The sequence below is a fragment of the Mesoplodon densirostris genome, chromosome 11 (genome assembly GCF_025265405.1).
Source record: "Mesoplodon densirostris isolate mMesDen1 chromosome 11, mMesDen1 primary haplotype, whole genome shotgun sequence".
Lineage (NCBI taxonomy): Eukaryota > Metazoa > Chordata > Mammalia > Artiodactyla > Ziphiidae > Mesoplodon > Mesoplodon densirostris.
Genome location: NC_082671.1, coordinates 44028297 through 44050586, shown reverse-complemented (window position 1 = coordinate 44050586; position 22290 = coordinate 44028297). Strand labels below are relative to the sequence as shown.

Genomic DNA, 22290 nt, shown 5'->3' with positions numbered 1-22290 from the left:
CCATGCTCTGCAACAAGAGAAGCCACAGCAATGAGAAGACCGCGCACCACAACAAAGAGTAGCCCCCACTCACTGCAACTAGAGAAAGCCGGTAGGCAGCAATGAAAAGCCAACGCAGACCAAAATAAAAATAAATAAATAAATAAATTTTACAAAATTGAGTCCGTTTTGATAGTTTTCTAGGAATTTGCATATATATATATAAATTTATTTCCTAAAGTTTTCACACTTTTTAAAAAAATAAACAACACTCTATTGAGGTATGATTGATATGTGTTGTACATTTTAATGTATATGACTTGATGAGTTTCACAATATCTTTTTAATGTCGGCAGCATCTTTAGGCATGTTCCATTTTACAGTCCTGATGTTTCTATTTTTATTAGAATTTGGATTTAATTAACTTGTTGATCCTCTCTATTGAATGTTTATTTTATATTTCAATCTACTCTTTATTTTATCTTTTTGCTTTCCTTTTCTTTTTGCTGCCTTTTTTTTTGAACTTCTGGAGATAGATGTTGAGCACATTTTCAACATTTTTTCTTTATTAATATATGTATTAATAAATGCATAAAGCTATAAATGTCTTTCTACATACTGTTTTACTTTCATCACACAGGTTTTGTTATGCAGTACTTTTATTATTATTTAGTTAAAATATTTTCTAATTTCCATTATGATCTCAACTTTGACACATTAATTAGTAAGAAATTTCAACATTCCCAAACACATAAGGTTTTCTAAATATTGCAACAATGCCAGCATAATAACTTATTTGCCTTACCACATAATACACACACAAAAGTAGGGTAAAAGTATAATACTACCTCTAAACCTATGATTACTGAAATAGTTAAAGATTTTGTTCACAATTCTTAGGATATATCCATTCCAGTACAAACGTACAAATTATTGTGTTTGAAAGACATTTAGAATTGTGTGTTCCGTATAGTTATGCCAGCAAATGGATAGTTAGGCTAATTTTGCTTTTAAATTCTGGGTTAACTTTCTCATGGGGATGGGAGGAGTTATTTAGTTTTACTTTTATGCAAAATATTTACACAGTCCAAAACCTTATCTACAAAATAAGGAACAAGACTGTGGTAGGCAGAATGTCCCTCAAAGATATCCACACCCAGATCCTCAGAACCTGACAATATGTTATATTACAAGACAAAAGGGACTTTGCAGATATAATTAAGGTTACAGACTTTAAAATAGAGAGATTATTCTGGATTACCTGGATGGGCCCGATATAGTCATATGAGTTCTTAAAAGCAGAGAACTTTCTCCAGCTTGGAGCAGAAAAGATGCAGCAGAAGAGGGAGTTGAAGAGATTTTTCTGTATCTATTGAGATGATCATTAGGTTTTTCATTTAAAAATTTAATTTCATTTTTAAAAACCTTCTTGGGACTTCCCTGGTGGTGCAGTGGTTGGGAATCTGCCTGCCAATGCAGGGGACACGGGTTTGAGCCCTGGCCCAGGAAGATTCCACATGCCGCGGAGCAACTAAGCTCATGCGCCACAACTACTGATCCTGCGCTCTAGAGCCCACATGCCACAACTACTGAGCCCACATGCCACAACTACTGAAGCCCACACGCCTAGAGCCCGTGCTCCACAACAAGAGAAGCCGCCGCAATAAGAAGCCCGCGCACCGCAGTGAAGAGTAGCCCCCGCTCGCCTCAACTAGAGAAAGCCCGCACGCAGCAACGAAGACCCAAGGCAGCCAAAAATAAATAAATAAATAATAATAATAAAATTTAAAACCATCTTAACCATTTTAAGTGTACAGTGAGTACTGTTAAGTATATATATATATATATATTTCTTTTTTTTTTTTTTTTGCGGTACGTGGGCCTCTTACTGATGTGGCCTCTCCCATTGCAGAGCACAGGCTCCGGACGCGCAGGCCTAGCGACCATGGCTCACGGGCCTATCCACTCTGTGGCATATGGGATCTTCCCAGACTGGGGCACGAACCCGTGTTCCCTGCATCGGCAGGCAGACTCTCAACCACTGCGCCACCAGGGAAGCCCAGTGTTTAGTATATTTAAGGTATACTATTGTGCAATGGATCGCCAGAACTTTTTTGTCTTGCAAAACTGAAACTCTATAACCATTCCCCACCCCTTTTAAAATATTGTGAATTAAATTAATTCATCTTCTAAGGGTTTTTATCTTTGCATTTTCTGTGATAATCTATGGCCATTAAGTATTTTTTATTACATTTCTATACTCAGTATCCTAATGTTTTAATTTATTTTTACAACTACTTTCATACATGAGATTGGCCCATAATTATTTTTTAATTAATTTATTTATTTTTGGCTGTGTTGGGTCTTCTTGTTGTGCACGGGCTTTCGCTAGTTGAGGCCAGTGGGGGCTACTCTTCGTTGTGGTGCGTGGGCTTCTCGTTGCGGTGGCTTCTCTTGCTGTGGAGCACGGGCTCTAGGAGCGTGGGCTTCAGTAGTTGTGGCACATGGGCTCAGTAGTTGTGGCTCGCGGGCTCTAGAGCGCAGGCTCAGTAGTTGTGGCACACGGGCTTAGTTGCTCCGTGGCATGTGGGATCTTCCCGGACCAGGGCTTGAACCTGTGTCCCCTGTACTGGCAGGCAGATTCTTAACCACTGTGCCACCAGGGAAGCCCCACAGACTTTTTTGTACTGTCTTTTTTTGTTTGGGGATCAACTTATTTTAGCTTCATGAAATGCCTCCAGGAGCTTCCATCTTTTCCTGTTTTCTGGAACAGTTTGCTAAGATAGGGATTAAGCTATTCTTTAGAGATTTGGTAGAACTCTTTAAAATGGCCCCATGGAGGTGGCTTTTACTACCGATTTAATTTATTTAATGGCTCTACAACATTTTAAGTTTAGTACATCATGAAGGCTCGATAAATTAGAATTTCTTAGGCCATTATTCTGTTGTCTGAGTTTTCAAATGTATTAGTGTAAAGTTATTTATGCTGTTTTCTTATTTTTAAATACTGTCAATTTTTGTAGATATATCCCCTTTTTCATTCCTAATGTTGACTTTTGTCTTTTCTTGTTGGTCTGTCTTACCACAGGTTTGTGTATTTTATTAGTTTAAGAACCACCTTTGGGTTTTTTTTTGTTTTTTTTGCGGTACGTGGGCCTCTCACTGTTGTGGCCTCTCCCGTTGCGGAGCACAGGCTCCGAACGCGCAGGCTCAGCGGCCATGGCTCACGGGCCCAGCCGCTCCACGGCATGTGGGATCTTCCTGGACCAGGGCACGAACCCATGTCCCCTGCATCGGCAGGCGGACTCTCAACCACTGCGCCACCAGGGAAGCCCTGTTATGGCTCTTTAAATTTCCTTTAATCTATGGATAATCCCACCATCATTTTTTATTTCCTGCCTTTTATTTATTATTATTGTTTTAATTTTTAAATTTATTTATTTATTTTTGGCTGGTTTGGGTCTTTGTTGCTGCGCGCGGGCTTTCTCTAGTTGCGGTGAGCGGGGGCTACTCTTCGTTGTGGTGCACAGGCTTCGCACTGTGGTGGCTCCTCTCGTTGCAGAGCACGGGCTCTAGGCACGCGGGCTTCAGTAGTTGCGGCACACAGGCTCAGTAGTTGTGGCTCGCGGGCTCTAGAGCGCAGGCTCAGTTGTTGTGGCCACGGGCTTAGTTGCTTCGCGGCATGTGGGATCTTCCCGGACCAGGGCTCGAACCCGTGTCCCCTGCATTGGCAGGTGGACTCCCAACCACTGTGCCACTAGGGAAGCCCCATTTATTTATTATAGAAACTAGATGTTTACCCCCTTGTTTTCCATAGTCTGCTTTTGCTGATTGCATCCCCAGATGTCTTTTAATGTTTTCAGTCCCCCTGTATTTTCCGTAAATTGGTTAAATATTGATCAGATCAGATTTCTTCTTTCTTTTTTTGTTGATCCCACTTTTTGGCCACACTGCGCAGCATGCGGGATGTGGGATCTTAGTTCCCCAACCAGGGATGGAACCCGTGCCGCCTGCAGTGGAAGTGCAGAGTCCTAACCACTGGACGGCCGGGGAAGTCGATGATCCCATAAGTTTTGATATAACAATATTTTCATTATCAATAAATTATAAATGTTTTCTAGTTACATTATGATTTCTACTTTGAACCATGGGTTCACAAACAAATGACAGAAGAGAACATGGGTGGGTGATCACACAGTATATTTATAGGGCCAGAACTGACGCAGGGTACATCACTTCACGCACCATTGGACAAAACTCAGTCATACAGTTCCATCTGACTACAGCAGAGACTAGGAAATGTAGTCTAGCTGTAGGATCAGGAAGAAAATGAAACCGGTTTTGTGAACACATGATATGGCTTTTACCAGAGTCTATCCTTTCAGTCACCAAATATTCATTTTATTTTTACTCACACACTCACCTCAAGTGAGAGAACCCAAATTCCCATCTAGTTCTTGCATCAAGTTCAACCCAAAATCTCAGAGTGATTTGAAGTCCTCTTCCTCATTTCCAAATGTGGCTCCTCTCTGCTTCCCCACCCCCTCCCTTATAGGTACAGAAGAGCTGCAAATAAACACACACTCAGAAAAGGAAAGAAGGGAAGGAAGACCAGCTGCAGTCAATGGCTATTAGTGATATGGGCATCCTGCAGGGCAGGCATAGTGAGGTTTACTGCTGTGCAGCAGAGAATTTCTCTGATTAGACTCTGGTTCTGCTATCTGAATAAACCTTGTTATCTGTATTCTCCATGGAGCCACCTCTGGCATGGGGTGGGGTGTTTACTTATTCTCTATCCTCATGATTACATCTCACGTAGGCTTTGGAGAATATTCTCTCCTTGGGGCCATACAAGTTTTAGAGCCAGCTTTCTATAGTAGAAATTTGGAAGCCATGTAGTGGTCTTACATTTGAACTGTCAGAGACAGTTTGTGGTTTCTTTGCAGTGCAATGCTGCAAAAACTTAGAGGGGATTTTTGCTGTCTCTTAATTCAAGAGAGGACACATTCTTAATCTGTGTTTTGCCACAAGGCTGGATATTAATAAGACTTTTTGATCAGGGCCTTCTCAATTTTATTTCTCACTGTTTTAAGTCTTAAAGCAATAGAGTTTTCCAACAGTTTAAGACCTAATGTTTCTGGACATGTAATTCCCTTTAATATTTGCTTGCAAAAAAAAGCCAGTTCTCGCCTGAGCTCATCTCTTTTTTGTAATGCATCCAAAATTTTCCAGTGCATGCTGGCCATTTGATTCTTTCCAACCTCTTCCCTTTGTGCTCAATAGCATATACTGTGTTTTCCAAATTATTACAGGCATCATTTTACCAAGTATTTTGTCACTGTAGAACATGATGTTCCAGATAGTGTCTTTGGTCTCTTAGCTCCACACTTACCCTTTTAGAACATCTTTTCTAATGTCAGGTGGGACTACTTTCCAAAGCATGTGGTTTCCTGTTAGGTTCTGACAGCTGCTGGAGGGAGCTGCAGTGGTAACATTGGTAGCAATGTGATTCTGAGTTCCTGTTCAGGCATCTGGATTTCAACAGCAGCAGCCTCACTGCTCAGCAATGGTAGATTCTGGGTAACACCATTTCCCCTTTTGCTCCACTGGCCCTAGAGTTAGTGACTTCCTGCACTGACTAATCATTGAGGAACCTTATCTTCCCCTTTTTTCTACTCCATCCCTCGTGGCACTTTGTAAATTATTATCTGTATTAAGTTCTCTCTATTTGAAATACCCAGAATTGTTTCTGTTTTCCTAACAGAACAGTGTTTACTGTCTTATTTACTAACACAAATAGATTGTCATCCTTTGAGCCTCCAGTATAATTTTCTCATTGCCGGCCACCTGATTGCTATGTCAGTGCCATATATTTTGGGTTTTGTTACAGCAGCACACCACTTCCACTATCATAACCCTGGTACCAAAGCCAGACAAAGAACTACAATAAAAGAAATCTACAGGGCCTCCCTGGTGGCGCAAGTGGTTGAGAGTCCGCCTGCCGATGCAGGGGATACGGGTTCGTGCCCCGGTCTGGGAGGATCCCATATGCCGCGGAGCGGCTGGGCCCGTGGGCCATGGCCGCTGAGCCTGCGCGTCCGGAGCCTGCGCGTCCGGAGCCTGTGCTCCGCAACGGGGGAGGCCACAACAGTGAGAGGCCCGCATACCGCAAAAAAAAAAAAGAAATCTACAGACAAGTATCCTGTATGAACATAATGCAAAAATCTTTGATAAATATTTCTATTCTTTCTATTCTAGCAAATAGAATTCAGCAGCATATTAAAAGGATCAGACACCATGAGCAAATAGGATTTATTTCTGGAATGCAAGGACAATTCAATATACAAAATTGATCAATGTAATATCCCACATTAACAAAATGAAGGGAAAGGACCACATGATCATCTCAATTGAATAAGCAATCAAATAAACATTCAATTGCTGGAGAGGGTGTGGAGAAAAGGGAACCCTCCTACACTGTTGGTGGGAATGTAAGTTGGCGCAGCCACTATGGAAAACAGTATGGAGGTTCCTCATAAAACTAAAAATAGAATTACCATATGATCCAGCAATCACACTCCTGGGCATATATCCAGACAAAACTATAATTCAAAAAGATACATGTACCCCTATGTTCATAGCAGTGCTATTCACAATAGCCAAGACATGGAAACAACCTGAATGTCCATCAACAGATGAATGGATAAAGAAGATGTGGTACATATACACCACATATATATACCATATATACCATTTGCAGCAACATGGATGCAAGTAGAGATTATCACACTAAGTAAGTCAGATATCATATGATATCACTTATATATGGAATCTAAAATATGACACAAATGAAACTATGAGGCAGAATAGAATCACGGACATAGAGAACAGACTGGTGGTTGCCAAGGGGGAGGGAATTGGGGAAGTGATGGATTGGGAGTTTCGGATTAGCAGATGCAAACTATTATATATAGAACGAATAAACAACAAGGTCCTACTGTATAGCACAGGGAACTATATTTAATATCCTATGATAAACCATAATGGAAAATAATATTTTTTTAAAAAAAGCAGGGTCTCAAAGAGATATTTGTACACTCATATTCATAGCAGCATTATTCACAATAGCCAAAATGTGGGAGCAACACAAGTGTCCATCAAGAGATGAACGGATAAGAAAAATTTGGCATATACATACAACGGAATATTATTCTGCAATATGCTACAGCATAAATGAATCTTGAGGACTTTATACTGAGTGAAATAAGCCAGTCACCAAAGGACAAATACTATACGATTTTACTTTTATGAGGTACTTAAAGTAGTCAAAACCATAAAGACAAAAAGTATAATGGTGGTTGCCAGGGGTTGGGGTAGGGGATAATAGGGAGTTATTGCTTAATAGGCATAGAGTTTCAGTTTTATGAGATGAAAAGTGTTTACAGGATAGATGGTGATGATGGCTGCACAACAACGTGAATGTACTTAATACCTCAGAATTGTATACTTAAAAATGGCTAAGGTGGTACATTTTATATTACGTATATTTCAAAACAATAAAAAAGTCCTTTAAGACAGTTGCTTGCCTATATACCAGCAATGAACAAGGGGAATTTGAAGTTTAAATCACAATACCATTTACTTTAGCACTCCCAAAAATGAAATACTTAGGTATAAATTTAACAAAATGTGTATTATATCTTTATGAGGAAAACTATAAATTCTGATGAAAGAAATCAATGAAAAATTAAGTAAATGGAGAGATATTCATGTTCATGGATAAGAAGACTCGATATTGTTAAGATGTCAGTTCTTCCCAATTTGATTTATAGATTCAACACAATTCCAATCAAAACACCAGCAAGTTATTTTGTGGATATTGACAAACCAATACTAAAGTTTATATGGAGAGGCAAAAGACCCAGAACAGCCAACACAATATTAGGGAGAAGAACAAAGTTGCAGACTGACACTACTTGACTTCATGACTTCCTATAAAGCTACAGTAACCAAGACATAGTGGTGGGGGCTTCCCTGGTGGCACAGTGGTTGAGAGTCCGCCTGCCGATGCAGGGGACACGGGTTCGTGCCCTGGTGTGGGAAGATCCTGCATGCCGCAGAGCGGCTGGGCCCATGAACCATGGCTGCTGAGCCTGTGCGTCCGGAGCCTGTGCTCCGCAACGGGAGAGGCCACAACAGTGAGAGGCCCGCGTACCGCAAAAAAAACAAAAAACAAAAAACAAAAAAAAACATAGTGGTATTAGTGAAAGAAGAAACAAATAGATCAATGGAACAGAATAGAAATCTCAGAAATAGGGACTTCCCTGGTGGTCCAGTGACTAAGACTCTGTGCTCCCAATGCAGGGGGCCTGGGTTCAATCCCTGGTCAGGGAACTAGATCCTACATGCTGCAACTAAGAGTTCTCATGCTGCAACTAAAGATCCCGTGTGCCGCAACTAGGACCTGGTGCAGCCAAATACATAAATAAATATTTTTTTAAAAAAAGAAATCTCAGAAATAGACTTACATAAATATAGTCAACTGATCTTTGAGAAAGGAGCAAAGGCTGGGAATTCCCTGGCAGTTCCGTAGTTAGGACTTCACGCCTTCACTGCTGAGGGCCGAGGTTCAATCCCTGGTTGGGGAACTAAGTTCCACAAGCTGCGAGGCACAGCTAAAAAAGAGAGAGAGAGAGAGAAGGGAGCAAAGGCAATACAGTGGAGAAAACACAGTCTTTTCAACAAATGGTGCTGGAACAACTGGACGTCCACATGCAAAAAGAAAATTAATCTAGACACAGACCTTATGCCCTTCACAAATGTTAACTCAAAATGGATCATAGACCTTTTGCGTTTGTATAAAACGCAAAATTATAAAACTCTTAAAAAACAACGTAGGGCGTAGGGAATGGACTTGAGGACATGGGGAGGGGGAAGGGTAAGCTGGGATGAAGTGAGAGAGTGGCATGGACTTACATATACTACCAAATGTAAAATAGGTAGCTAGTGGGAAGCAGCCACATAGCACAGGGAGATCAGCTCAGTGCTTTGTGACCACCTAGAGGGGTGGGATAGGGAGGGCGGGAGGAGATATGGGGAGATATGTATATGTATAGCTGATTCACTTTGTTATAAAGCAGAAACTAACACTCCATTGTAAAGCAGTTATACTCCAATAAAGAGGTTTTAAAAAAAATAACGTAGGGGAAAATCTAGATAATCTTGGGTATGGCAATAACATTTTAGACACTACACCAAAGACACCATCCATGAAAGAAATTATTGATAAGCTGGACTTCCTTAAAATTAAAAACTTCTGCTCTGTGAAAGATGCTATCAAGAGGATGAGAAGACAAGCCACATACTGGGAGAAAAATCTGCAAAAGACATATCTGATAAAGGAATGTTATCCAAAATATGCCCCAGAACTCTCAATTTCAACAATAAGAAAACAAACAAGCCAATTAAAAATTGGGAAAAACACCCGAATAGACACATCACCAAAGAAGATATACAGAGGGCAAATAAGCTTATGAAAAAATGCTCTACATCATATGTCATTAGGAAATTGCAAATTAAAACAACAACAAGATAGCACTACACATCTATGAGAATGACCAAAATCTAGAACACTGACAATACCAAATGCCAGTGTGGGTCAACAGAAACTTTCATTCCTTGCTGTTGAGGATGCAAAATGGCGCAGTCACTTTGAAGGACAGTTTGGCAGATTCTAACAAAGCTAAACACACCCTTAGCATACAACCTAGCAATCATGCTCCTTGTATTTACTCAAATGAATTGGAAACTTACATGCACACAAAAACCTTCCCACAGATGTTATAGCAGCTTTATTTATAATTGCTAATACCTGGAAGTAACAAAGATGTACTTCAGTAGATGAATGGATAAATAAACTGTGGTACCTCCAGACTGGAATATTATTGAGCAGTAAAAAAAAAGAGTTATCAAGCCATGAAGAGACATGGAGGAAGCTTAACTGCATATCACTAGATGAAGGAAGCCCTTCTGAAAAGGCTACAGATTGTACCATTCCAACTATATGACATTGTGGAAAAGGTAAAACTATGGAAACAATAAAAAGATCAGTGTTTGCCAGTGGTTAATGGAGAGGAAATGATGAATTGACAGGTCACAGAGGATTCTTAGGGCAGTGAATCTATTCTGTATGATACTATTAATAGTAAATATATGTCATTATACATTTGTCAAAACTCATGGGAACTAAAGGCCCAGGCTGTGGAGGTAGCAGAGGTGGCTGGTTTCAGGTGGAGCAGGATTGTTTGGCCACAGCAGAGACCTTCCAGTCAGCCACAGGAGAGACTCTGAAGGACATTAAGATGCCTGGTGAATAGCAGACGGAGGAGGAGGGGGGATCAGGAGGGGGAAGAGGAGGAAGAGATGCAAGAGGAGACTGGTGCTGCTGGTGAAGAGTGAGGAGGATGAGGGTGAGAAGTATGAGATAGTGAAACTCAAGATCCCCATGGACCACAAGGAGGTCTCCAGGGAGGCGCCAGCACCCGTGGCCAGTAGGGCAGGTCCACACTTGGGCTGGCCTGCAGCCATGCTTTTGCTGGCCCTCCATGTCGACCAAGTATCCACTGACATGGGTGAGAGGCTCTTCCTGTACACCTAGCACAGCCAGGGCTCCTTGGTGAGACTGGTGCACAGCAAGTATGGCCAAAGGAAAAAAAAGAAAGAAAAAACCCTCATAGAATGTATAACACCAAGAGTAAACCCTAGGGCTTCCCTGGTGGCGCAGTGGTTGAGAGTCCGCCTGCCGACGCAGGGGATACGGGTTCGTGCCCCAGTCCGGGAAGATCCCACATGCCGCAGAGCGGCTGGGCCCGTGAGCCACGGCCGCTGAGCCTGCACGTCCGGAGCCTGTGCTCCGCAACGGGAGAGGCCACAACAGTGAGAGGCCCGTGTACCGCAAAACAAACAAACAAACAAAAAAAGAGTGAACCCTAGTGTGAACTGTGGACTTTGGGTGATGATATGTCAATGTAAGTCCAATGATCATAGGGAATGTGCCACTCTGGTGTGGGATGTGGATAATAGGAGAGGCTCTGCATGTGTGAGGACAGAGGTTATACAGGAGCTCTCTGTACTTTATGCTCAGTTTTTCTGTGAACCTGAAACTGCTGTAAAAAATAAAGTCTGTTTAAAAGAAAAAAAATGGGGCTTCCCTGATGGCACAGTGCTTGGGAGTCCACCTGCCGATGCAGGGGACACGGATTCGTGCCCCGGTCCGGGAAGATCCCACATGCTGCAGAGCGGCTGGGCCCGTGAGCCATGGCCGCTGAGCCTGCGTGTCCGGAGCCTGTGCTCCGCAACGGGAGAGGCCACAACAGTGAGAGGCCCGCGTACCGCAAAGAAAAAAAAAAAAAAGAAAAAAGAAAAAAAATGAAATGTGGTTTTCAGAATACCAGCTCCAACATCACAGTGGTATATAGAAGGGTGGATTTGAAGCCAAAAGACATAATAATCAGCACACTCCCCTTGCAGACAGTACAAGAAACCTTGAACAATTTACTTTATTCATCAAGTTCCCAATGTGTGTTATTGCTTTGGTGTGTTTTGATTCCATCTTAATAGTTAAACCCCAGAAGGCATTAGCACTGTTTTTTTTTTTTTAAACCCTACGTGACAGGTATTTTCTTTTTCTTTTTTTATGTTGGGGGTAGGAGTTTATTAATTAATTTATTTATTTTTGCTGTGTTGGGTCTTCGTTTCTCTACGAGGGCTTTCTCTAGTTGTGGCAAGCGGGGGCCACTCTTCATCGCAGTGCGCGGGCCTCTCACTATCGCGGCCTCTCTTGTTGCGGAGCACAGGCTCCGGACGCGCAGGCTCAGTAGTTGTGGCTCACGGGCCTAGTTGCTCCGCGGCATGTGGGATCTTCCCAGACCAGGGCTCGAACCCGTGTCCCCTGCATTAGCAGGCAGATTCTCAACCACTGCGCCACCAGGGAAGCCCAGCACTGTTTTTTCTACTGTCAATAATCATGTAGGATTTTTACCTATTTCTCCACTTCATTCCTTCTTACATCTCAGACCTTCCATCTTGTATCCCTGTCCTTTCCTCTGAAGTATATCTTTACTGGTTGCAAACCCTCCTGGGGTGTTGTTTTTGTTTTTTGTTTGGTCTGAAAATATTTGTATTTTTCCCTCATTATTGAAAGATATTTTCACTAGCCATAAAATTCCCAGTGGCAGTTATTTTTTTCATCACACTGACGATATCATTTATTGTCTTCTGGCTTCCACTGGTGTCATTTGAGAAGTCAGTTCTCAGTCCAACTGCTGCTTCTTTGAAGGTAATCTGTTTCTCTGGCAGCTTTTAATTTAATTTATTTATTTATTTATTTATTTATTTATTTTTATTTATTTATTTTTTTGCTGTTCGTGGGCCTCTCACTGTTGCGGCCTCTCCCGTTGTGGAACACAGGCTCCGGATGCGCAAGCTCAGTGGCCATGGCTCACGGGCCCAACCGCTCGGCGGCATGCGGGATCTTCCCGGACCGGTGCAGAAACCCGTGTCCCCTGCATCGGCAGGTGGACTCTCAACCACTGCGCCACCAGGGAAGCCCTAATTTTATTTTTATTGTGGTAGTACATGCAGTGAAGTGCATGGGCCTATGTTGTAGGTCAATGAATTCTGACACATGCATCCACCCATCCAACCCATACTCTGGATGCTTTTAATATCTGCTGTTATTCATTAGTGTCACTTAGTTTCATAGTGATATGTCTCAAGTATAGACTTCTTTTCCATCTATTCTGGTTTAAATTTTGGGGGCCTCTTGAATATGTGGATTTTGTATCTTTCATTAGTTCTAGGATATGCTCAACAATTATCTTTGCTTCATTCTTTCTTTCTGTTTCCAGGACTCTAACCAGGTTTCTCACTTTACTCTCTGTATGTCTTATTTTCTCTTTCATATTTTTCTCTTTGTTGCTCTGTGTTTCATTCTGGGTATGTTCTTCTGATGTATTTTCTACTTCACTAATCCTATCTTCAGCTAAGTTTAAACTTTCTTTGAGTTTTTAAAAAGAAAATTTAAATGAAAAATTTCAAATACAATCAAAAGTAAAGTATAATGAATCTCCATGTATTTATCATGCTGCTTCAACTAAAAATATGGTCAATTTTGTTTCATCTATACTCCCACCCTTCTCCCAGACTCCCACAGAATTATTTTAATGCAAATGCCAGTTATTATACTCTTCCATTGATACATACATGAGTATGTATCTCTAAGGGATAAGGAGTATCTTTTTAACATAACCATAATACCATTATTACATTCAGCAAAATTGACAATGATATCTTAATATCATATAATATCCAGTCAGTGTCCAAATCTCCCTAGTTGACTCATAAAAGTCTTTTTCTAGGTAGTTTCATTCAGGATCCAAACAAGGCTATACATTGCATTTGACTGATACATTTCTTAAACCTCTTTTAACCTATAACAGTTTTCTTCCCCCTTTTTTTCTTGCAATATATTTGTTGAAGAAACTGGAATATTGATCCTCTTTTATTCTTGATTCTCATGGTGGTGTTTAACATATTGTCCTGTTTCTCATATTTCCTATAAACTGGTAGTTATATATAGATTCTTGGTTTTTTGGCAAGAATCCTTTGTAGATAATGCTCTGTGCTTCCTGCTGTATCCCGTCAAGAAGCACGTCATGTCTGGTTGTTCCTCTTTTCATGACGTTAAGTCTTATCAGTGTATGCACATGGTGTCAACTTGATTCATCTATAAGCCTCTTAGCTAATGTTTCTGACAGTCATTGATGACTACTGCCTCGAGCAACTATTTCGTTAGGATTATAAAATGATGACAGTATATCATTCCTTCTGCTCTTCTTAGCTGGAATTCTTCTCTGAAGAATAATTGCTTCTTAAACTATTTAGTTATTTTATTTAGTTTTTAATTTAAAACTCTATATTTTAATTTCTAGAAACTCTATTTTAAATATGTTAGATTATTTTTATAGTTTTCTGTTTTCTGATATATTTTCAAATTTCTTTTATTTCTTTAAGTATAGTAAGCATAATTATAATCAGTGTCAGGTAATTACAATACTGAATTCTTTTGGGCTCTGTTTCTGCTGTTGTTTCTTCTGGTTCTCATTCACAGTGCCTTATGTCCTTTTGGGTTTCGTTATTTTTCATTATGAGTTACTAACTTCCCTTGGAAAATGATTTGTAGGAGTTCTTTGGTGCCTGGGATGAAGGGGATATTTTTCCAGAGTGGATTTGCATTTGCTTCTGCCAAGTGCCTGGGCCATTATTTTCTCCTCCTCAGAACCACTTAAATCTAAATTTACAGCTTGAATTTTTTTAAAACCATTTAAATGTTGTGAGATTGGTCTGTAAATTTCTTTAAGGACCTACTTGTGATTACAGATTCTCCTTTGGCACTGAGGCAACCTTCCTTGCAGTTCCCTGGAGCTGGGGACCTGGGGACAGGTTCACTACCAGGAGGATTTTCTCTCAGAGTCTCCACCTCTAGTGGACCTTCTGTCCCATCCTCTAGAAAACAAAAACATATCAACAAAGCTCAAATCTGTACACCGTTGGTGGAAATGTAAATTGGTGCAGTCACTGTGGAAAACAGTATGGATGTTTCTCAAAGAACTAGAAATAGAGCTACGATATGATCCAGCAATCCCACTCCTGGGTATAGATCTGAAAAAAAACCCAAAAACACTAATTCGAAAAGATACACGCACCTCAATGTTCATAGCAGCATTATTTACAATTGCCAAGATATGGAAGCAACCTAAGTGTCTATCAACAGATGAATGGATAAAGAAGACATGGTATATATATACAATGGAATCCTACTCAGCCATAAAAAAGAATGAATATTTGCCATTTGCAGCAACATGGATGGACTTGGAGGGTATCATGCTGAGTGAAATGTCAGACAGAGAAAGACAAATACTGTATGACATCACTTACATACGGTATCCAAAAAATACAACAAGCTAGCAGACTCACAGATGTATAGAAAAAACTAGTGATTACCAGTGGGGAGAGGGAAGGGGGAGAGGCAATATAGGGGTAGGGGATTAAGAAATACAAACTATTATGTATGAAATAAGCTACAAGGATATATAGTAAAGCATAGGGAATATAGTCAATATTTTATAATAACTGTAAATGGAGTATAACCTTTAAAAATTGTGAATCACTATATTGTACACTTGTAACATATAATATTGTACATCAACTATACTTCAATTTTAAAAAGAGTTCAAAAAATACATTAAAAAAACAAAGGTTGGGGACTTCCCTGGTGGTCCAGTGGTTAAGAATCTGCCCTCCAATGCAGGGGATGCAGGTTCAATCCCTGGTCAGGGAACTAAGATCCTGTATGCTGCGGGGCAACTAACCCCACGCGCCACAACTACTGAGCCCACATGCTACAACTAGAGAGGCTGCATGCTGCAACTACTAAGCCCATGTGCTCTGGAGCCCGTGCACCACAACTAGAGAGAAGCCTGCACACCACAACTAGAGAAACCTGTGCACCACAATGAGGAACCCCTGCACGACAACGAAAGATCCCGCATGCCACAACGAAGATCCTGCATGCTGCAGCTAAGACCCAACACAGCCAAATAAATATATAAAAATATTTAAAAATTAAAATTAAAATTTAAAAAAAAACAAAGGTCAACTCTGCAACTTTGGCAAATGCCTTCCAAGCAAATGTGACTACAGGGTTTTGACTGTCAAAACTCTCTAGGTTTTCTGACTTCATTTAGATTTTGGCCTGTTAATTCTTCACTGTCCTGTTGGCTTTACCATGCTTTAAGAAGGAAGATAATTATATTTTACTCAGCATTTTAAGTTGTTTTTAATGTGAGGATAACCAACCACGTTGAAGAAAAAAGAAGTCTGTTTAGCTTTTCCAGCACAACTTTTTATTTTCATTGGAATTAATGTCTTTTTTCCCCCTTAACTTTCTACATAATGATACTTATCATTAATATATTCCCAGGCTCTCCTCTGGTTAAACAAATCTGTTCTCAATAAATTCAAATGTATTAGTATTCAATCAATTTTATTTCTTAAAGAAATCACTCCCAAATCCTTCTGAACTGCTCTAATCTTATGAATTGATCTCTAGTCCTGCCCTACAACTTGGAATCTCCTTTCAGCATCGCCTTGGGGATTCCTTTTGTTTCTCTTTTGTGCGGGATACCTTGTTTCTTGGATTTCATACCTTTTCTGTCTTTTGACTAACATTTGTCCTGGTGTAATAAATCCTCTCCTATATTTCTGAAGAACAATGCATGGAATATCCATATTTTGAGACCTTGCATGTCTGAAATTGTCTTTATTCTGGACTCATAATTAGATCATAGTTTGGCTGTGTATAGAATTCTAGGTTGGAAATAATTTCCTTCAAAAATTTGAAACCATTCTTTCTTGTCTTCTATCTTACAATGTTTTTTTTTTTTTTTTTTTTTTTTGTGGTACGCGGGCTTCTCACTGCTGTGGCCTCTCCCGTTGCGGAGCACAGGCTCCGGACGCACAGGCTCAGCAGCCATGGCTCACGGGCCCAGCCGCTCCACGGCACGTGGGATCCTCCCGGGCCGGGGCACGAACCCGTGTCCCCTGCATCGGCAGGCGGACTCTCAACCACTGCGCCACCAGGGAAGCCCTCTTACAATGTTTTGATAAGCCTAACTGCTCTGATTCTTGATCCTTGTATGCAACTTGTCCTTTCTCTCTAGAAGCTCTTAGAATTGTTTGTCTGTGTCCAGTGTTCTGAAATTCTATAATGATGGATGTGGTGTGGGCCTGATTTGTTTTGCTATCAGTGTGCCCTTTCAATTAGAGACTCAGTTCTCCATTTCAGGATAACACTTTAAAATAATTTCTGTGATTATTTCTTCCATTCTGAGTCTCTGTTCTTTTTGTGGAATTCTCATTATTCAGATGTTCAACTTGCTGGACTGATCTTTTGCTTTTTATTAATTTTCTCCTAAAGTAGAGCAAATTTGATTTTCAACTTTATCCTCCAGTCTTTCTACTGAATTTTTATTTCTGCTATCATGGTTTTGATTTCCAAGAGCTCTTTTTTTCTTACCTGAATAGTAGTTACTTTTTAAAATAGTTTCCTGTTGTTATCTTACGCACACAATATATTATCTCTCCGAGGATCTTGATGGATTTTTTGTTTAATTTTCAGTTGCTTTTTCTCCCTTGCAATTTGTTTCCTCTAAGTTGCTCTTTTTCTTCTTGCTTGTTTTGGTTTCTTCCTTGTACATTAAATACTTTCCTTAAATGTTTCATGATCCTTGGCTGTCTGCTTATATTTTAGAATGAGGATATTAAAAAGCTGATTGGAAAGATTGTGTGAGGGCTGGGGCACCTAGGCCAAGGGCTTAATTGTAGGATTCCTTCACCTATTTCTTTAAGAGAAGCCTGAAGAGAGTACCTTTGGGATTTCTCTTTGGGGTTGGACAGATTCTCCAGATGAGTTTTTCCAAAGATACAGTCATTTCATGTTTATGTGTGCTTAGGAATCAATTTCACAGGTTTGCTAAATCAGTTACCATTCCTCCATTTGCTTTCTAGCTTCTAAATGTTGCTGCTGTTCTCTCCTTTCCCTGTCCCTTTGTTCCTACATGGCCTGGAGGATAATACGTGCATTCGCCGCCTGCCCCTCTCCCCCCAGCTCCCAGTTTTCAACTGGAAGTCCCCATTATTTCTTTAGGATAATTTTATTAGACGACAACTGCAGGATCGCGCAGAAAGGTTTTGACAGAAATTACCAGATTGCCCTTAAGTTGTATGTATATGTGAAAACAGGAATACTATTATATAATAATTGTTTTGCCACAAGTATTAAGCAGCTTTCAGGAGTATTGCGTGCACGCACCCATCCGCCTCAATCCTCCTCCTGGCGGCGGCCGGATACAATACAAGATACGGCTTAAAAAGCAGTTAGAGATGCGCACAACAGCTGGGCGAGGACCGAGAAAAACTGCTTAACTAGGCCTAGCGGCTAGACGGTGCCTCTCTGGAACTGATAGAGGGTGGGAGGGGGTCCGATATCGTTGGTGATTGGTTGGCCTCTTTGACCAATCGTGCGCAGCGAGTGGTTTTGCTAATCGTCGTGATCCACCTCCTCGTGGGCTTTGGAGCCACATTGGCAAATAGGACTAGGGCACGTAAGAAGGACAAAACATTTAGCCAGTGACACCTTGGGGCGTTGATGGGCGGGGTGAGGCCGCCGCCAGGTTTAGGGCGGAAGGAGTTGTTCTGGATTAGAAGGGGAACGAAAGATGGCGGCGGAAACGCTGCTGTCCAGTCTGTTGGGGCTGCTACTTCTGGGGCTCCTGTTTCCCGCAAGTCTGACCGGCGGTGTCGGTAGCCTGAACCTGGAGGAGCTGAGTGAGATGCGTTATGGGATCGAGATACTGCCGTTGCCTGTCATTGGAGGGCAGGTGAGGAGGCGTAGAGGGGACGAGGGTCCGGGGCAGAAGGGGAGGGGGGAGAAGGTAGAGGAAGAAGGGCAGCTGTGGAGTCTGTGGCGGGAGCCTAAGGAGAATCGGGAAGAGTTAAGCAGGGGTTTTATGAGGACTCCGGAGGGTCGTAATCAGAGACCCATTCCCTTGGGGCCAGGGCCTGGGAGGGGTGGGGCTTCCCACTGTCCACTCCAGGTCCCAGTTCCTGATTGAAACACTCAGACTCCTCCCCCGTGGAGAAGTGGGAGTGCCCTCGCCCCTCACCCGCTAAACGCAGCTGGAGGACGTGTAGTTCACTCTGTCTTGACTGGGCTCTTCCCCAGGATATGAAGACGGATCTCGTTGTTCTCCCTGATCCCAACCTCTCTTTGCCTCCCTGCCCCCCGACCCCCACTTCTTTCCCAGAGCCAAGCTTCGGACGTGGTGATTGTCTCCTCTAAGTACAAGCAGCGCTATGAATGTCGCCTGCCAGCTGGAGCTATTCACTTCCAGCGTGAAAGGGAGGAGGAGGCACCTGCTTACCAAGGGCCTGGGATCCCTGAGTTGTTGAGCCCAATGAAAGATGCGCCCTGCCTGCTGAAGGTGAAAGGGACTGGGATGGAGGGAACTAGGGCTTGGAAACTATGTATTTGGGAACCATTGTGCCTGTGAATGAGGAGTGATGGGGAGGATCTGTTGGAATTAAGAAGGCCATTGAAGGAGTAGGCATATTGTACAGATAGGAAAGAAGCAAAGAATCCTGTAACCATTGATGACACTTTACTGAATGTAGAGGAGAGTTAGAAGAGCTCAGAATAAGTGTTAAGCTAAGATTGAGGTGCTAAAGAGGGTCAGTGTGGGGCAGTAGGGGCACTCCCCTAGAGAAGCCTTCCTGGCAAAGTCACCCCCTCCCCTGTCACTCTCTGCCCAGTATCCTATTTTATTTTCATCATGGCACTTTTCATGATCTGAAATCATCTTTTTAACTGAATCATCAGTTTATTCATTTTTAGTCTGAGTCCTAGCACTAGAACGTAAGTCTATGAAGTCAAAGAATTTATCTTGTTCACAGCTGTATCCCCCATGGCTAAAACAGTATAAGGGAGTTCAATTAATACTTTAATATTCTATATTTCCCTGGTCTGAGTGCTACAAGGATATCATGGTTTCGTAACTTTATGGACGACAAAGAAGGATTTTTTTTCTTTTTTTGGCTATGTTCGGTCTTGGTTGCCGCACGTGGGATCTTCGTTAAGGCACACGAGATCTTTCGTTGCGGTGCGCGGGCTTCTCTCTAGTTGTGGCGTGCGGGTTTTTCTTTTCTCTAGTTGTGGCACACAGGCTCCAGGGTGCGTGGGCTCTCTAGTTTGAGGCACGTGGGCTTAGTTGCCCACGATATGTGGGATCTTAGGTCCCTAACCAGGGATTGAACCCACATCCCCTGCATTGCAAGGCGGATTCTTTACTACTGGACCACCAGGGAAGTCCCCAAAGAAGGACTTTTTTATAAAAAGAGAAGAGTGGAAAGCCTACAGGTGCAAACCACTTAGGCTGTAGAGGTCTCTCTCCAAGTCACAGAAGGCAAACAGCCCTCCCTCCTCACCAAGAACCTGGAGGATTGAGTGTGGAAGCAGAGGGAGATGAAAAGTAAATGAGAGGTTATGTGTCTTAGAGCCAGGAGAGATTCTGGTTCCAAGACGAGACATCTGTACTCCATCCCCCGATTGTTCATTTTTTTTATTGTCAGACCAAGGACTGGTGGACGTATGAATTCTGCTATGGACGCCACATCCAGCAGTACCACATGGAAGGTGACTCCCGCCTACATTTTTCCTAAGCCCTCAGCAACCTGTCACAGAAGGTGACCTGCCTCCCCAGTTCCCTTCCCTCCTAGTTCTCTGAGGACAGGGTAACCATGCTTCACTGTGCTTTCTCTTGCAGATTCAGAGATCAAAGGTGAAGTCCTCTATCTCGGCTACTACCAATCGGCCTTCGACTGGAATGATGAAACAGCCAAGGTGGCAGGAGTGTGGGATTGGGAGAGAAAGGGGTCTGGGCTGCAGACTGAGAGCCCTGACGAGAAGGGGAGGGTCAGGATTAGCTGACGTGTTTCTTGGGGTTTGGTGGCTATTGGGATAAAGTGCTCTTCTTCCCCCTTGCTGTCTTTCTCACACCCCTCCCTCCTGCCTGATGTCCTCCCCAGGCCTCCAAGCAGCATCGCCTGAAACGCTACCACAGCCAGACTTATGGCAACGGGTCCAAATGCGATCTCAACGGGAGGCCCCGGGAGGCTGAGGTTCGGGTGAGTCTTCGGAGAGGGAAGTTGACAGTCCCCCAGTGACAACTCAGATTCTAAGGGAAGAGGGCAGGGTTGCGTGGTATAGTCAAGAGTTTCTCTCCCAGACCCTAAACTCTAAGTTTAAGACTCATATTTCTAGCTTCGCGTCACTGCCTGGATTTTCAGAGGCAGTTCAAGTCAACATTTCCCAAATCCTCCCCTCTGAACCCCCAACAACACTTTTTTTTTTTTTGTGGTACGCGGGCCTCTCACTGCTGTGGCCTCTCCCGTTGCGGAGCACAGGCTCCGGACGCGCAGGCTCAGCGGCCATGGCTCACGGGCCCAGCCGCTCCGCGGCATGTGGGATCTTCCCGGACCGGGGCACGAACCCGTGTCCCCTACATCGGCAGGTGGACTCTCAACCACTGCGCCACCAGGGAAGCCCCCCAACCACACTTTTATCTGTGTTTCTCCTTTTTGTCACCTAAGCTGGACATCTGAGTGTCATTATTGACTCTTACTTCTTCACTTTGTCCTCCTTTCATCATTTAACGACTCTGCAATGAGGTCGTGCTGGTGTAGGTATTGGGCTCTGCTCTGGGGGTACAGTGGTGAGCAGACATGCAGCCCCTGCCCTCATGGACTACAGTCAGGAGAGGAAGACAGAGATTAAAGAATCACAGAAAATGAGACTGTGATTACAAACTGGGAAGTGATATGGAGGAAAGGAATCAGAGTCAACAACAAAGTCCACTCTCTACTTCTAGACTTCTCTCACAACTTGCCTCTTCTTTCCCGTGCTTGGTACCTTCATCTCACTTGCATCACTGCCAACAGCCTCTTAACAAGTGTTCCTGATCCAGTAGTCCTTAACTGAGTTCAGGCAGACAGCTGTATGGTAGGCAGAGTTCCTCAGGTGATTCTAATGTGTATTCACAAACATAAACACCTATAGTGAACCACATGACACAAGAATTTTCTTTATGTAATACAGATTTGCACATGCAGCTGTGTGCTGGTAAATGCGGAACACCGGGATCACCAGGGTAGGGTGGGGTGGTGGAGGGGGAAGCCCAGATGTAACGTTTGCCAGTATCCATGGTATAAATATCCCCATCATGACAAAATTCATGCTGTCACTGTGATGTCAATCATCTTGCAACATTCCTGAAAACTTACCAGTTGGCTCTGGTGAACTGGCCTGAGCTGGCTTCAGCACACCACTATGAGCAAGTGTCCCTTCTCTACCGAGTTCTGGAAAGCCTTCAATAATTATGCCTCACACAAAGGAGAGGATCCAAATACTTCAGCACAGACTGGGGTGGTAGCAGTGGAGGTGGTGGGAAGCAGCCAGATTCTGGATATATTTTGAAGGTAGAGCCAAGATTTGTTGATGGATTGGATGTGAGGTGAGGTGGAGTCAAGTACGACTCCAGGGATTTTAGCTTGAGCAACTGGGAGAATGGAATTGTCGTTTACTCAAGTGGGAAGAAACGGGTTTGGAGGAAGAAACTAGGCTGGTGTTGGACATAT

The 22290-nt window shown here is 42.6% G+C and overlaps 1 protein-coding gene across 5 annotated transcripts in view; it reads left to right on the top strand.

Moving 5' to 3' along the window:
- The first annotated feature begins 18277 nt into the window (after nucleotides 1-18277).
- Nucleotides 18278-22290, top strand: part of OS9 (OS9 endoplasmic reticulum lectin) — a 29319-nt gene continuing 25306 nt past the window's right edge. For all 5 annotated transcript variants that reach the window (XM_060112783.1, XM_060112785.1, XM_060112782.1 and 2 more), the window contains exons 1-5: nucleotides 18278-18479; nucleotides 18906-19082; nucleotides 20227-20290; nucleotides 20421-20497; nucleotides 20683-20781. In XM_060112783.1, coding sequence (XP_059968766.1) covers nucleotides 18318-18479; nucleotides 18906-19082; nucleotides 20227-20290; nucleotides 20421-20497; nucleotides 20683-20781 — 579 coding nt within the window. In that variant the 5' untranslated portion in view covers nucleotides 18278-18317. The remainder of the gene's footprint in view (nucleotides 18480-18905; nucleotides 19083-20226; nucleotides 20291-20420; nucleotides 20498-20682; nucleotides 20782-22290) is intronic.